This window comes from Heloderma suspectum, chromosome 8 (assembly GCF_057233095.1).
Source record: "Heloderma suspectum isolate Gila_16-S chromosome 8, 16-S_ref, whole genome shotgun sequence".
Lineage (NCBI taxonomy): Eukaryota > Metazoa > Chordata > Lepidosauria > Squamata > Helodermatidae > Heloderma > Heloderma suspectum.
The window spans coordinates 40,391,065-40,405,827 of NC_139465.1; the positions used below are offsets into that span (position 1 = coordinate 40,391,065).

At 43.3% G+C, this 14,763-nt stretch overlaps 1 protein-coding gene across 9 annotated transcripts in view; it reads right to left on the reverse strand.

Moving 5' to 3' along the window:
• CBFB (core-binding factor subunit beta) overlaps positions 1 to 13,080 on the reverse strand; it is a 56,888-nt gene extending 43,808 nt beyond the window's left edge. For all 9 annotated transcript variants that reach the window (XR_014784612.1, XR_014784613.1, XR_014784615.1 and 6 more), the window contains exons 1-3: positions 12,644 to 13,080; positions 9,527 to 9,613; positions 3,203 to 3,319 (exon numbers count right to left, since the gene is read on the reverse strand). Coding sequence is in view for 6 of the 9 variants with exons in the window: in XM_084812078.1 (XP_084668204.1) it covers positions 3,203 to 3,319; positions 9,527 to 9,613; positions 12,644 to 12,721 (282 nt within the window). In the remaining 3 variants the exon portion in view is untranslated. The remainder of the gene's footprint in view (positions 1 to 3,202; positions 3,320 to 9,526; positions 9,614 to 12,643) is intronic.
• Positions 13,081 to 14,763: the final 1,683 nt, after the last annotated feature.

A 14,763-nucleotide genomic window follows, 5' to 3' on the forward strand; every position in this document is an offset into this window, starting at 1 on the left:
CAGTGAGACGGCTGTAAAATCTGATTGCACACCGAGTACCTTCTATATGGAAAGGGCAAAAAATCAGAATAAATCTGTATTATTGACCAAAGTCTTTATTTAGCTACAGATACATACATTTCGGATGATACTGTGATAAAGATTCCTTACCACAGGCCAGCGGAGTCTCATCATACGGGAAGTACCCTGCCCCTCTTCCACTGATTTTGTACTAAAATATGGAAACTTACAAGTGGTAGAGATTTATTTAACACTTCACAATGTACCTATTGTAGCACAAAGCCTTAGCTGAACAGAACTGTTCATATAGAGACAATGAATGCAAGAGCAGCCATACTGGGTCAGAATATTAGTCCACCTAGATCACTGTTTCCGACAATGGCCTGCTCCAGAAGTTTCAGTACTCTTATTTGCCCAGCTATACATCTGGTCAACAACTACATATGAAATGTTATTAACATAAATGCTAGTATTTTTCTTTACTTGAAGTTTAAATACGCTAGCTTACAGCAAAGGCAAGGGTGTTTTAATCCTTAGTGATGAAGAATTTTTGCTTCCTTGAAAACTCCTCAGATGTTTTGTCCACATAGGAACCCCACGATTCATCTTTAAATTTCAGTTTAGACAAAACTTACAGACAGCTAATTTTATTTAAAAGATGTTTGAGCCATTCTTTATGAAAAAAAAATCAAGCTGGCATACAGCATTAAAAGTCAGTATAAGAACCACCATTAGAAAGCAGAAACAAAACAGAATAAAACTGAGTGTAAAAATGATGTAAACACTTCAATGATTTGAAAAAATCACATTAATATTACAAATAAAAAAAATTATCAATACAAGCTTTTTATTTCCTCTGGGCTTACAAAGACTACATAAAACAGATCTACACTCACATTCAGATAGAAGAGACATACAAGTTCGTAAAGCAGCCTTCCCCAACCTGGTGCCCTCCAGATACGTTCTATTACAATTCCCATCACCCTAGCCAGCATGGTAGCCCTGATGGGTAGGGATGATGGGAGCTCTAGTCTGACACATCAGGTTGGGGAAGGTTGTTGCAGAGTAGCTAATGGAAAATATATTCAAGCACATTCACCTTTTCCTATCGCAAAGCACTAAAAGGCATAGGGCAGTATTTCATTTCATTCTTGTGTGGTGGAGTAGGCTGAGTGTAACTTGCCCTAATCTAATCTATTCCATAAAGTGCAGATTTTATCTAGAATAATGTGACCATACCAAATACACACATAAACCTGATAACTGTAGACAAAACTGGACATGTAACGACTCAGTATACATTTTCAGACTTTTGTAAATGCACATGCAGCCCCAATTTTCCTTTGCCTGATTATTTTCACTGTGTTATTTGAAGGGCTGGTTCATACATTTTTTCCACATACAGGTGTAGGAAGAATGTCCAGACCCAATGATGTGGGGCAGTGCTTTCCAGTACTTTATTTTTCCATGGAAATTTTTTCATTTCATAAGTTCAGAGTTGTAACTGACGCTTTTCAGGTGATTATCCCTAGCATGTATGTGAGAGAATACATTAATGTCAATGAAATACATATATGTCTCAGTGTTAAATGGAACTTATAAGAAGTGACAGCAATACAGAAGATGCCCCAACAATCTCAGTGGAAGAAAGTTGAGCTCTGTTGAAATAGATGAGTGGTTGTCAGCATATCATGCACAGTTTTTAGGGTTGCTATCACTTATTAGATTGTCAGTAGTTTTCATTATCTTTGTTGATGTTTTTTAAATTAAATAATGTACAGGAAATGCCTGCTATTGTCTTCCAATTTTTACAAGTATTCCACTAAAAAGTCTAGATAATATAACATTTAAATCACATTAAGTGTGTTTTAATTTTTTTCCCTTCAAATTTTTCAGGTAAAATACTTGTGGAGAATTGGGACAAAAATTAAGATGGGACACTTTTTAAAAGCCTTCTTGCTTACTAAATACAAGTGAAATAAACACTTCCTTGGGGATCCAAATTTTTTCCAAAGCAAATGTAAAATTTTCTGATGCAAATTACCCTAGTATGCATAGGAAATTTTTCCAGAAAACCCACATCACTATACAAAACAAGTACACCTTGATTTATGAAAACTGCTAGTATCTTCCAATAACATGTAATAATCACAAAAGACACTTCTACACATGGTGTACTTTTGTTGTACAAGGTCTTTCCTACATCTGTGTTGGAGAAATGTCATGTGCCACGTGGCTCAGGACTACCAATTGAAAAATAGAGATCTACATTTGAATACTATTAGAAAGGATTATGAAAGAATTGAGTAGGAGTAACAGTACTTCATTCTGTTCTCCATGGTAGAGATTTCATGGAAATATTACAAGATTTTCAATTTTTGCTTTCTAGACTGTGGAAAACTCCTGAAGTTAGCTCCCTTAAAAAGTTCTCATCAGTTCTTCTCCTGTACCCTCACATCACCATCCCTTCCCAGAAAAAAAAATCCATGTCATGTCATGTTTCTCTATTCAGCTAAGGGAGGATTATATAGGAAAGGATTGTTGTTCTTCCTTAGAATAAAAATAATTATAATAAATAAACTGTTAAAATAAAGCCCTATGCAAAAAAAAAAAAAAAAAAAAACCCTGCTCAAAGACCCAAATAGAAATACCATGGCATGGAACAAACTGAAAGATAAAAAAAAATATTTTCAGAGAAAGTATAGTCATTTATCTGCAGTGTTGTGACTAAAAAAGCTAATGGAGGACTTTAGAAGAATGTTTTGCAGAAAGTATGTAATATTTGTTAGAATTGCCACAGCTAAAGTAAGTGTAGCACAAACATAGACCCAATTTTATACTAATTTACCACCTTGATCCACTGAACCACCAGTGTGTCAAGATACATATACACCTACCAGCAAGTGAGGGTTTCCCCAGTCACTGCAAGATTGGGGGCAGCTCTACACATACAAGGAGAAATGTTTTCCCCTCTGCAGAATCCATGTAAGAGCCACTAGACTGTTGCTACATTTAGATAACATGCATAATATGATATACTTTTCACAGGGTTTTAATCAAGCAATAGTTAACTGGTCGCCATTAAAAAATTGAACACTATATGACTAAAGCAAAGTCATTCCACATCATAACTTCTAGCTTTTATTTTAAAACTTCTGAAAATTATACCTACACAACCATGATTTATACTTTTTGTCCTTACCTTGCCTCCCTCTCTTTCAAAGTCAACGTATTCTCGGGTTGGTGTCTGCCGCTGCTCCCCCTGCCAGCTGGCCGGAAAAAACTGGAGAGACAGATTGGTTCCTGTGGCCACAAAAGCCTTTTAGAAAAATCAATACAAACAGGATCAGGGAGCAAGACATTACATAAATTATGCAGTCAGTCATTTATTTTTACATCAGTTTATGTCTTAAAGCCAAGCAGCATAGAGAATACTCAAAGTCAAAAACATGCACTCATCATTTTTCTTAAGTATTAAGTTACAAACATCTGATTTCATTTTGACAACATCTGCCATTGGCTGCCTCAGATATAAGCTACACAGAGAATCAATACTGTATTGAAATTGTTCTTGCAGACGTTAGAATCTTTTTCAGAGTATGATTTGAGAAACTTATGCTACTTTACTAGCTGGTTAGAATGTTTTAAGAGGTGCATTTTCCTAATCTAAACAATTTCATAAGAAAGCTGCTGTTTTAAGAGCAGTGTATGAATAGAAAGCCTTAGCTCTGCACAGTTTTTATAATGTGGGAAACCAAATATCAAGTAAAAGTTTGTGGGTGTTCAACTGAAAATAATATTTGTCAACTTTAAGTTGTCTCCATCACTAACAACACATGAAGGAACACAATGTACATCATACAAATTCACTGGAGGAACTCCAGCAGTAGGAAGGAAAATTAATGCAGATATTGAAAATATGTTTTTGAGTTAAATGTTGCAGCTTCAGACATGCCACCAGAAGTATTTATTAACCATTTCTATTACATTCAAGAAGCTAGTCTTTATAAACGGCTGTAAGTTTTTTGCTCAAAAATTGGATGCTGTTAATAACACAACAAAATCAATACCCAAAATAAAAACAAGCTACTACAAATTGCCATGTAACTTATATACATGATGCTTTACCAAGCAACATAAGGAAACAATGGACCTATGCTTCAAAGTTCTTACAATCGATACTTAAGACAGTTACAAATATTTAGGGCTTTGTTTCAGTTGTGAATGACGATTAAGGTGTTTTGAAGAGGGATTTGAAGAAAATATTTAATGTTCTATATCGCATTAGCATTGGTTGCCTGATGTTGGGTGTATTTCTGATTGTGCATTAATATTTTTTCATTCACCATTTGTATTTTTAAAAACAGATTAATCTCCTCTTTTCTTCCATCTTCTACTTACCTAATATGTTCGCCAAGTGAAAGAACCAATTCCCCAATCACAGACTACTGTAAGAATCCATAGTTCACATTTAAATATCAGCTATTCCTTGACTATATTCAATATTCTTTAAATACTGGAAACCTTTTAAAAACATTTATATAGCTCCTAACCAGAGAAGATGTTTTACAGGAAGCTAGTGGAGAACTTGCAATTGTTTCCAAAACTCAGCTATGGTACAAGATGGGAACTAGAAACTTCATTAATGAAGTTTTCAAGTTATGCTCCAGCTTCATTTGATATCAATCACCAGAAATATTCCATCCTACATCAATTGAGGTTATTCTCACACCTCAAACTGAGATATAAAGCAGCAGCACTGACTATTCAATAATCTTCAGTGGCCATGTAATGTCTACCCCTTATTATGTAGCCACAACAACAGGGGAACAAATGACAATTACTACATCAGCACTAGGATACCAAGGATATCTCCATCATCATCAAAACAAGACTTCATGCATCTAAAGTTGACGTTTTCATTTCTACACAATATTGTTAAAGCTTTCTCCTAACTCTTATGCTGAATTGTTGCATGTTATAAAAGTCTACATTAAATCATTTTTTAAAATTTTTGATTTTTTAAAGTTTGAAAATCAATTTTAGGAAAATAATTAAGTGCGCAAAGAAGAAATTCAGACAGTTTCTGTTTAACTGATCCAGTATATATTTTAAAAAAATTAGGTTAAGTAAAATATTTACAAAATTTTGTGGGTAGACTCTCCAGTGCTAAAAGATATTTGCACCACTGATCTGCAATATGTTAAAATCATCTCCTCGAATAGTAAACTCAGGAGACTGAATGCCTGTATGGAAGCAAAATGGGGCTACACAAAACTAGGGGTTCCATAGCTACATAGAAGTATATGACTTTATAATTTCAAAAGAACTTTAAAAAACCCCCAGTGGCATAAGCTCTCATAACCTATGAAATACTGAGGGCATAGAGAAAATACTAGAGTAATTAATCTCCTTGTCTAGTGGGATCATTTTCTATCATTGGTATTCACTTTGCACCCAGTGTCTTCCTGTCTTTGCTGCTACCTTTTGCTGTTTTGTTGGGTAGGGGGAGGAGAAAGGGATATGATGCTGCCCAGGAACAGCTACACTAAAACCCTGGAATCCTTCATTGTTTTCTATGGCCAGTTCTGCCCCAGGAAAATTAAAATAGGGGTGGTGATGGTAGTAAAGGAACCAGAGGCAAGGCAGGCTATGTGAGCCTATCAATGAAGCCAAAGGCTGAGGGAAATTGAGCCAAGCAATATCAAAGGTGATGTGGGGGAGAGGAAGGGAGATGTGGCCTGCTTGAGCCTCTAGTTCATAGAGGTGAGCATTAGAGTAGGGGAAAGATGTGTGCCGTATGGTTAAAAATGAAGAACTCAGGTGCTTGAACACTTTAGCACTATGTGGCATAGCGAGGAAGGTTTCATGAGGGAGGAGAGAAAAAAAGAGGTCCTCTATAAGCCCAAAGAGCACAAGGCTCCTGCCCCAGTCTAGCTAGAGCCTTGAGTGGGAATTTCCTTGTTTAACGTTGGGGATACACTGCAACATTTTGTTACAGATCCCTGTAAGACCTAAATATTGAATTTAGTATTGCAACATCAAACCACATAAAAAACAAAGGTAGCCATGCTAGTCCATGAGAAGGAACTCCAAAATCCAGTTTGGAAATATTTTTATTACGACCAATCAAAATTCCAAAAAATTGTGCAAGCTTTCAAGTTCTCTAGCATTCTTCATCAGGCTAGATGGTACAAAAAGCAGGGGATGGGGGAAGAAACAAAGTCCAAAAATTTGGCCAGGTGTTATTGCCACGAGGCCTGGAGTTTAGATAGATACAACGGCCTCTTCAAGGATTTTTTAAATCACACTGCATGTGTTAATTCAATTACCTAGTGCCAGGATGTTTGTTTCATCACTCAGTGTTTACAATTCTCTTCCCCCGCCGCCACACACAACATATAAACTTGAAACCCTCCATAATACTCCATGCTTCTGATAAAGTGGGTTACAGTCCATGAAAACCTAGGTGATAAGAAATGTGTTTGTCTTTAAGGTGCCACAAGACTCTCTTTTGCTTTAATAGACTAATGTGGCTGCCCTCTGGAGACTATGTTACCAAGGATTCCACATTAAGATCACCATGAAAGAGTCAATGAATAGCATTAATATCATCTGACCACATGTAGTCTGGAGGTTTGTCCCTAAAATAACAGAATCCTAATTAAAGTATTAGACAGCCATTCAACCAAATTACATCCACCCACATGCCTCATCAACAGAAAGGTTGTCTTAGGCCTCTGTGGCAACTTTGAATAGGCTTAACATACTTGAGCTTGACTGATGGCAATGACAGCATGTGCATGGGAGCAGGTCACAGGCATTATTTTTTTCTCTCTCTATCATCATCATCATCTGCCAACCACCTTTTCATACCTATTAAAGGGCCTAGGGACAACCAACTATCATCCTCAATACTGTTCCAAACCAACACAAAACAGCTTACCATGAGAACATCTTGATGGTGGCCAACTGTGACTTCTTACTAAGGATTATGAATATTTATATTGTACATTTAACACTAATCTAGTCTACACTTTTACACTAGCTGTATATCAGTTATCATGCACAAGTTCATATTTAGTTTGTGTGTGTGATTAAAAACAAGTGAATTTCATTTTAACATAACTGTACTTTAAAGATATCATAAAACAGAAAACATCTTTCCAAAAATGAGAAAAATCCTTAATCTGTAGCAAGACTATGTTTGTAACTACCTGCCTTTGCAACAGCAGTATCTGCAGCCCTTCCCCTTTATTTAATTGGACCCTATTCAAAATTTAACATAGCTGACCAACAAGTACAAGTTTCAAGAGCAAGGTGAGTGTTGTATAATTTCTAGTGGAATGCAATGGCTCTATTTGGATATGATAAACCATAGTTTATCATAATGGGAATAAGCCTAGCCAAACCTTAAGCTCACACATTCCCCATCTCCCTTTGTAACTGCAATGAGACTGGAAGCTTCCATCTGAATGCTAAACTCCAGTTAATCTTAACTCCAGTTTTTTTAAACAAGGCAACTTCGTAACACATGGTTTGAAGTTGGTTTGCTTCAAACAAATCATGGCTAAGAGAAGATTAACCACAGCCTGTCAGGTGTGGACAAAACAAACTGCAGTTAATCACCAACTACTCTCCTTGTGGCCACACTAAAATAGAAAGGAAGGCATGTGAGCAAGCCCTAGGCTTGTTCCATATACCATTGTTTACTGCGACATCCAAATTCAGCCAATGTGATCTACCTAGAGGTAACATCTTGTTAAGGTCAAAAATCAAGAGGTCTCACATCAATGCAATAACTTCAGGTGATAACTATACTTTTTTGCTATGACAGACAGGGCTCATGACATGAGCTGGCTGCAATGGGAATGCTATTACTCTGCACAAGCTAGTTAATTGTGATCATTTATGAGGCTAAAATCATAGGTCCTCAACAGCATATCTAGCAGCCACCACTCTTTGTATCTAAGATCTTCAACTATAATGCATGTGCTTGCTGCCTATGCTATACAAGCCTTCAGGACACTAACATAGAACTCCCTCTGCTAATTTCATGACATGTAAAAGCAACACACTTGAAGACAATGGAGGGTACAAAGATATCTTATTAAGCGAGGAAATTCAAGTTACCAAACCATGTACATCACCTGTCATCAGGTAACGAGTTCCAGATAGTTCTTTAAACATATCAAAGTTGCATTAGAGTGCAGTGATATGAGCAAGCAATCTACTCCCTACTATAATATAGCCTTGAGGAATCTACCATTACTGTAAGCAAGCTTTCAAATATTTTTAGCTATAAAACTTAATATAAAACACAGCTGATTTTGTTCAGAAGATGGTAGTAGTCTTCTGCATCGAAATGCGTTTTCTATTTAACTACATGCTTTATTAGCATAAAAGTTGAACGGCTAGAGTTTGAACTTATCTCTTAACAGCCTTACAGTTTTTCCTGCACAGCAATACTTAATTCTGAGGGCTTTTCCTGCTGAGATAGTTATCAAGGAGTGTTTATAACTGTAAGCATGAACCCTTAGTTTAAGCACACTTTTAAAATTTATATATACTTTTTACACTAAATTGTAGCTCATTACAATTAGACTGTGATACTGTGGGCAAGAAATTGTCTTTAAAAAAATACTGTATAGCATCTAGTAATGTTAGGCACTTTCATTCATAAAGTGACAAAACTGCCATGTAAAGAATGTAAGAGCCTAGTCAGGTTTGTCAAACAACACTCATTGACCTTGGGTGACCAAAAATCACCTCCAAGCAGCCAGGCTGGGAAGCTTTTCTAAACTGCAGGACAGTTTGTCATTTAAGTGTCACAGAACAGCCAAACATTGACTCTACAACATGTCTTCCTCAGGGGAAGGGCATGGGAGAAGGAAGTTAGTGATCAGTAATGCAAGCTATCAGTCAATTGTTCTCACTTAGTATTAAGCAGTTCCTTCAGAGATCAAGCTCTCCAAGAGAAACAGTACATGCTTGTTTTAAAAGCAGGATGCATTGGTTAATTAGGCACTGAGTCTGCAGCTATTTAAATAACGGTTTAAGCAAAATATCTGAATTCAGTGAAGAGCTGAAGTTTCATAGTCTATTAATCTACCCTCTAGCTCAGCATTCCCCAACCTGGTACCCTCCAGATGTTTTGGACAGCAGCTCCCAGCATCCCTGACCATTGGCCATGCTGGCTTGGGCTGATGGGAGTTGGTCCAAAACATCTAGAGGGCTGGAGGGCCCCAGGTTTGGAAAGGCTGCTCTAGTTATCTAGTTTATACTTTAATTCCCATACATTTCTGAAGGGAGCAGATGGGAAGGGGAAACCCCTTTAAGAACTAGCAGCCCAGAACACTTATTTCATATTGGCGTGCTAGCATAAAGAAATCGGATGCATTCCTAAGCATCTTGCAGTTTTATCCTTTCTTGAAGTGAGATCAGCTGCATCTCCAAGCTGACTAGAGCAGAGCAAGAAACACTAATAAAGTTCACAAAAGTATAGGATGTAAGCACATATACTTACTATCTCAGACCGTCCATCCCGGCATGCATTTTGAAACCTGGCCTGCCTTTCTTCATGCGGTCTGTCCCTGAAGCCAGTGTATTTAATCTGCAAAGAACAGAAGTCAAATCAAAAACTGAATCCTGCTTGTCTTGCAATACTAGGGAAGAGATAAGGACAAGCCTGCAGAGATCATGCACTGAAGCACAAACCAAGTAGCCTACTTCCTGCGTGTATGAGCAGACAGTCCTCCCAAATAGATGCAACAAAGTATAAGCATGGAACTACCTCCCAAAGCTTTTAATTAAAGAAAAGTATTTCTTTATACGATTCAACATTATTTTGAAAGCCACATTATGATTCGTAGCTTCTTACTTGATTATCGTGGCATACAGGTATTCAAGCAAACTGTTCACAGCTATTGAAATAAGACAGGCAAGGAAATCTTAGTAGGGGTGGGGGAGAAGGAGAGGCATTAATATTGTCTGTGCAGGAGCAGAATTACCTGAAGGGAGGTTTCTTTTCTATAACTGCAGTACTTCATAGAGGCAATGCGCTTATGAAAAACAGAAGTTCAACATCTCCACAGGAAGGACAGAAGACAAAGATAATAGCTGATTCCCCATACCATGAACGTGCGAAGAACACCCATGGTGGAGGAGAGGCATTAAATGCTCTCCAATTAATCAGTTTTTATCTGAAAAAAAATGGCAATCATGCACTCTAAAGTAGTTTGGCCAGATGGCAGTAGGTGATGGAGATCAGAGATCCGGTAATTTCTGTGTGTACACTGCTATGTATAAGAAACTGATGCAAACGCACAAGCATTTAAGGAATACGTTTCTATGATGTACAGCTATAGGCACACACGGAGTATAAGGCAAAATCGAATGCACCATTCAACATAGAATCTACCATTCCATTTTGGGACACTGAGGAAGGAACAGAGGAAGATTGAATTCAGCAGCAGAAATTAGACTGTTGTGTATATACTGCTCCAGCCTAAAAATAGGAAGCTGAACTTTTGTTTTAATGGTATTAGTAGCATGTGAGGCAATAAATGCCATGGATGAGCTGGACACTGTGAGCACACAATGAAAAAGGGGAAATAAGAGCTGCCACGTGTGCTCCAAATTCAGGAAGCCCCAGGGGAAAACATGTGCCCATATAAAGGGGGGACATACAAGATCACACCTTGAAAAGTACTGCAGAAGTGTTAATAAAGACCCTCCCTCAACACACACAGCTTTGTCATTACAAATGTTAAAATCACACCACTCTCAAGTGGAACAGTGTCTAATTAGCTCTGGGCACAAAGCTGTCTTGTATATCTGGTATATGGGAACAAAAGGTCTGGTTGCACAATGTTGTTGCTAACCGATGCATATTACAGCAATCATATGCAAGGTTATTTACCTGTAGTTGGGACTAACCAATCTGGAATAAGTACTGCTTGCCTAGCTCTACACACACATACACACTCACGAACACAATATTTAGAATTCCATCTGCTACTTAAAAGTAAGCATCTAAAATAAAGGAAAGAAAAGTACTCTTTAACCATCATATTTATGTGAAAAGATGGTTAGAGGCATCATTAATGCACACAATCTTGCGTAAACCTATGTCAGAAACACAAAACTCTCAGTCACCCCTTTTTATTACCCTAAACCCACCCCACCCAATCCCTTCCTTGGACGAGCATAAAGGGATAGAAGAGACACAGCATCCTATGGTGAATACTCAAGACACAATCACAACATGGCTTAATGCCTACACCCCAGTGGCCTCAAACTCAAAATCAGGACAAAGGTGAGGGTGGATTTCCCCTCACTTATTAATGCATGGTTTGGGCTACAAATATTCAGTATCACTTACTGTCTGACTGTAACATAGTTGCTTCTTACCCTGGTCGTTGTCATGGTCAGAACTAAGCTGTCTAAAGGGCAGACTTCCCAGCTCTTTTCAACATGTGCTTATGGGTGGATAGTAACCCATATTAGCAAGGGAATACAGGATAAGAGGGTCATTATGCCCAATCCCAATTAATCATTTTCAGAATACAAGCAAGGTACAGGTGATAGTATAGTTTAACTTTTTTTTAAAGAGAAGTAACTTTCTCTTTCTGTTATGGGGCACTGAAGATAAGAAGGGACAGCCTGGGATGCCCCACTGAAGTAGCGTGCATAGAGGAGGAGCAAGGAAGGACTTGTATTACTTGAACTCAATAAGACCTTTCAGCATTTCTACTCCGAAGTCAGTCTACTCCTGAATTCAATACGACTTACTTCTGAGTATGAAGACTTCGGATCCTGCCCCATCCATGCAACCTGAGGCTCTATAGCTGGACAGTGTGGCACAGGACTGCAACAACAGGGCAGCCCGATCCTACATCTCCATACTCAAAAGTAAGTGCTATAAACTGCAGGACGGGGCTTACTTTCGAGTGAAGACACCCACGGCTCAACCCTATACGTGTCCCAAGAAATAAGTTCCAACTCAGTTCCATGGGGCTTACTCCCAGGTAAAGGGGCATAAGGTCGAGTGGCTGAAGCCCTATACGTACCTTACACCCGGTTTGAAATCCTATACACCCAGGCGTGTACAGGATGGCGGCGATCCGCACGCCCGTTTCCCGAGTTTAATGGGGCTTTTTTCTTCCCGGCGATGCAGCCTGTTGGCTCGGAACTAAGCCCGTCGCCCCGACCCAGCTGGGCAGGGCTCGGCTTCGACACCCGGCCAGCGCTGCACTTCCTTCGGGATCGGGGCTGCGGCGCTGCCGCACCTGACTCGCGGGGAAGCCCTAGCCGGCGGCGCGCGAGTGGGGGCTTACTTCCGAGTAAACACGCACGCCGAAAACGCGGCGGGGCCGCCGGGGGAGCGGCGCTCGCCTGCCCCGCCACCCCACCCCACCCCACCCCCCCCGCCTCGCGAACGACACAGCAGAATCGCGGCGCGAAGCTTCCGCCCTCCCCCGCCGCCCGGGGAAACGGCCGCTCGGCCGGCCGGCCGGCCCCGCCGGCGCCCGCCCGTCTCCGCCCCTCCGGCGCCTTCCCCTCGCCCGCCAGCCGCCCCGAGGCGGTCTCGGCCCGCCCGCGCCGCCCCGCTTCCGCCCGCCGCGCCCCTCGCGCCCCTCACCTCGCACTCGCGGCTCAGCTTCCTGAAGAACTCCTCGTTCTCGAACTTGCTGCGCTGGTCGGGCACCACCCGCGGCATGGCGCGGCGGCGGCCCGCGAGCCCGGCGGCCCCGAGAAGCGAAAGCGACCCGCCGCCGCCGCCGCCGCCCGACCCGCTCGCTCGCCGACCGGCCGGCCGGCCGACCGACTTCCCTCAGCCGGGCTCCGCCTCCGTCGACTTCGTTTACCTCAGGCGAAGCCGGCTTTTGTCGCCGTCGCTGAGGAGGCGGCGGCGCCTAAGCCGAGCCTCGCGGGTTATGGATATACATGGAGATCCCCCCCTCACGCCGCCGCCGCCGCCGCCGCCGCCGCCGCTCCTCCTCTTCTCCCTCACGCCCGGAGAAAAAGCGCGCCGGGGCGAGCGGCAAACGGCCGGGGCCAGCGCCGCTGAGGCGTCTCTCCAGCCGCTGAGGGAAGAAGAAGAAGAAGACGGCGAGGGAGGGAGGGGGGAGGAGAGCGCGAGACGCCCGGCCTCCTCCTCCCCCTCCCCCTCCCGCTTCCTCCTCTCAGCGCGCGCCGGCTTCCCCCTCCCCTCGCCCGTAAAAAAAAAAAAAAGTGCTCCGGCCAAACAGCCGCACCATTCACAACTCCCCGGGCAGGGGCTGCCTGCCTGCCTGCCTGCCGCTGACGGGCCGGCTTGGCGCGCATGCGCCGCGGCCCCAGCGGAGGGAGGGGAGCGGGAACGGCGAGGGCGCGGGCATCTCGCCCGCCACCCGCGCAGCCTTTCCCCGGGGTTCGGGCTCGCCGCTTCCCCGGGGGCCACGCGTCTTAGCGGCAGACCGGCCCTAGGGGCTTAACCCACCCCCCCCTCCAAAAGACGCACACAACAACTTGGCAGTCAACCCCGGGGTAATGGGTGGGTGGGGAGGGGTTGCTTTTTTGCAGGCAGGCAGGCAGGCATATTTATTTATTTATTTATTTATGTATTGCGTTTCTACTTCGGGGTGGGTTAGGGTATTTCCAAATGACGTTTTAATGCACAGTTTTATTGTTCTAAATGGTACCGTTGTACATCGCCCAGAGCGGCTCGGGGGACCGGCCAGACGGGCGATTAAGAAAGTTAGTTAGTTGATTAATTAAATAAATAAGCAATTAGATAAGTAAATAAAATCATCACGCGCAAGGAGAGGCGCGCGCGCGGGTTGCGGGCGGCCTGGGCAGCGCGATCCGGCGCGCGTTTACGGGGAAGGCGGCCCCGCAGGGGTCGGTGGGTCCTTCTTACTCGCGAGGAGGCGCGCGCGCGCGCGCGCGGTTGCGCGCGGCCTGGGCAGCGCGATCCGGCGCACGTTTGGCCAGAAGGCGGCCCCGCGGGGCTCAACGGGTGCTTCTCACTCGCAAGGAAGTGCGCGCGAGGGTCGGATGCAGCCTTCGCAGCGCGATGTGGGGCGTGTTTACTGGGAAGGGAGAGAGACCCGCTTGCTCGAGGCATTGCAAGTAAGGGCGCACGCACGCGGAGGCAGCGGCCGCCCTTCGGCGCGACCCGATGTGTGCTGCCTCGCGAGTAGGCCCCGCTGGCCGCGACGGGCTTTTTAACTCGCAAGTAACTATTGCGATGTTTGCAGACAGGAAGCGTGAGCTCCAGCTGCCCCTGCGTTTGCGCCCGGCGCGGTACAGGCCACCGGGGAGATCCTGGAATATACGGACTTTTTAGCCTCCTTGGGGGGAAAAGACCCCGACCCGATTGCCCCGCCTGAGCCCGCTGAAATCGATAGGTTTGTGGGCACGGCCCAAGTCTGTGTAGGATCGGGGCTGTGTGGCCACCGCAATCCGTGCACATACTGCCGAGGAAGCCCCATTCAGCCCCGCGGCATTTCTGCGCGAGCGCCCGTGGGATCGGGTTCTTAACGTGGCTTTGGGGGCCGGTGAACCGAAGGGGGCTGACTTGAGAGTAACCGTGCGTGGGATCGGGCTGCTCAGCTTCTACGCACGTTGTCTTGCTGGCAAAAGCAGCCCGGGTCGAATACACGGGGTTGCTTCCGAGTGAACGCGGCTGGGGTCGGGCTTGCAGGCGGCGGGAGGTCTCGCGCTGTTGCTGGTGCAGCTAAAGGGGGGGGGGGGCGGAAGAAAGAGGGTGGAGTTCAC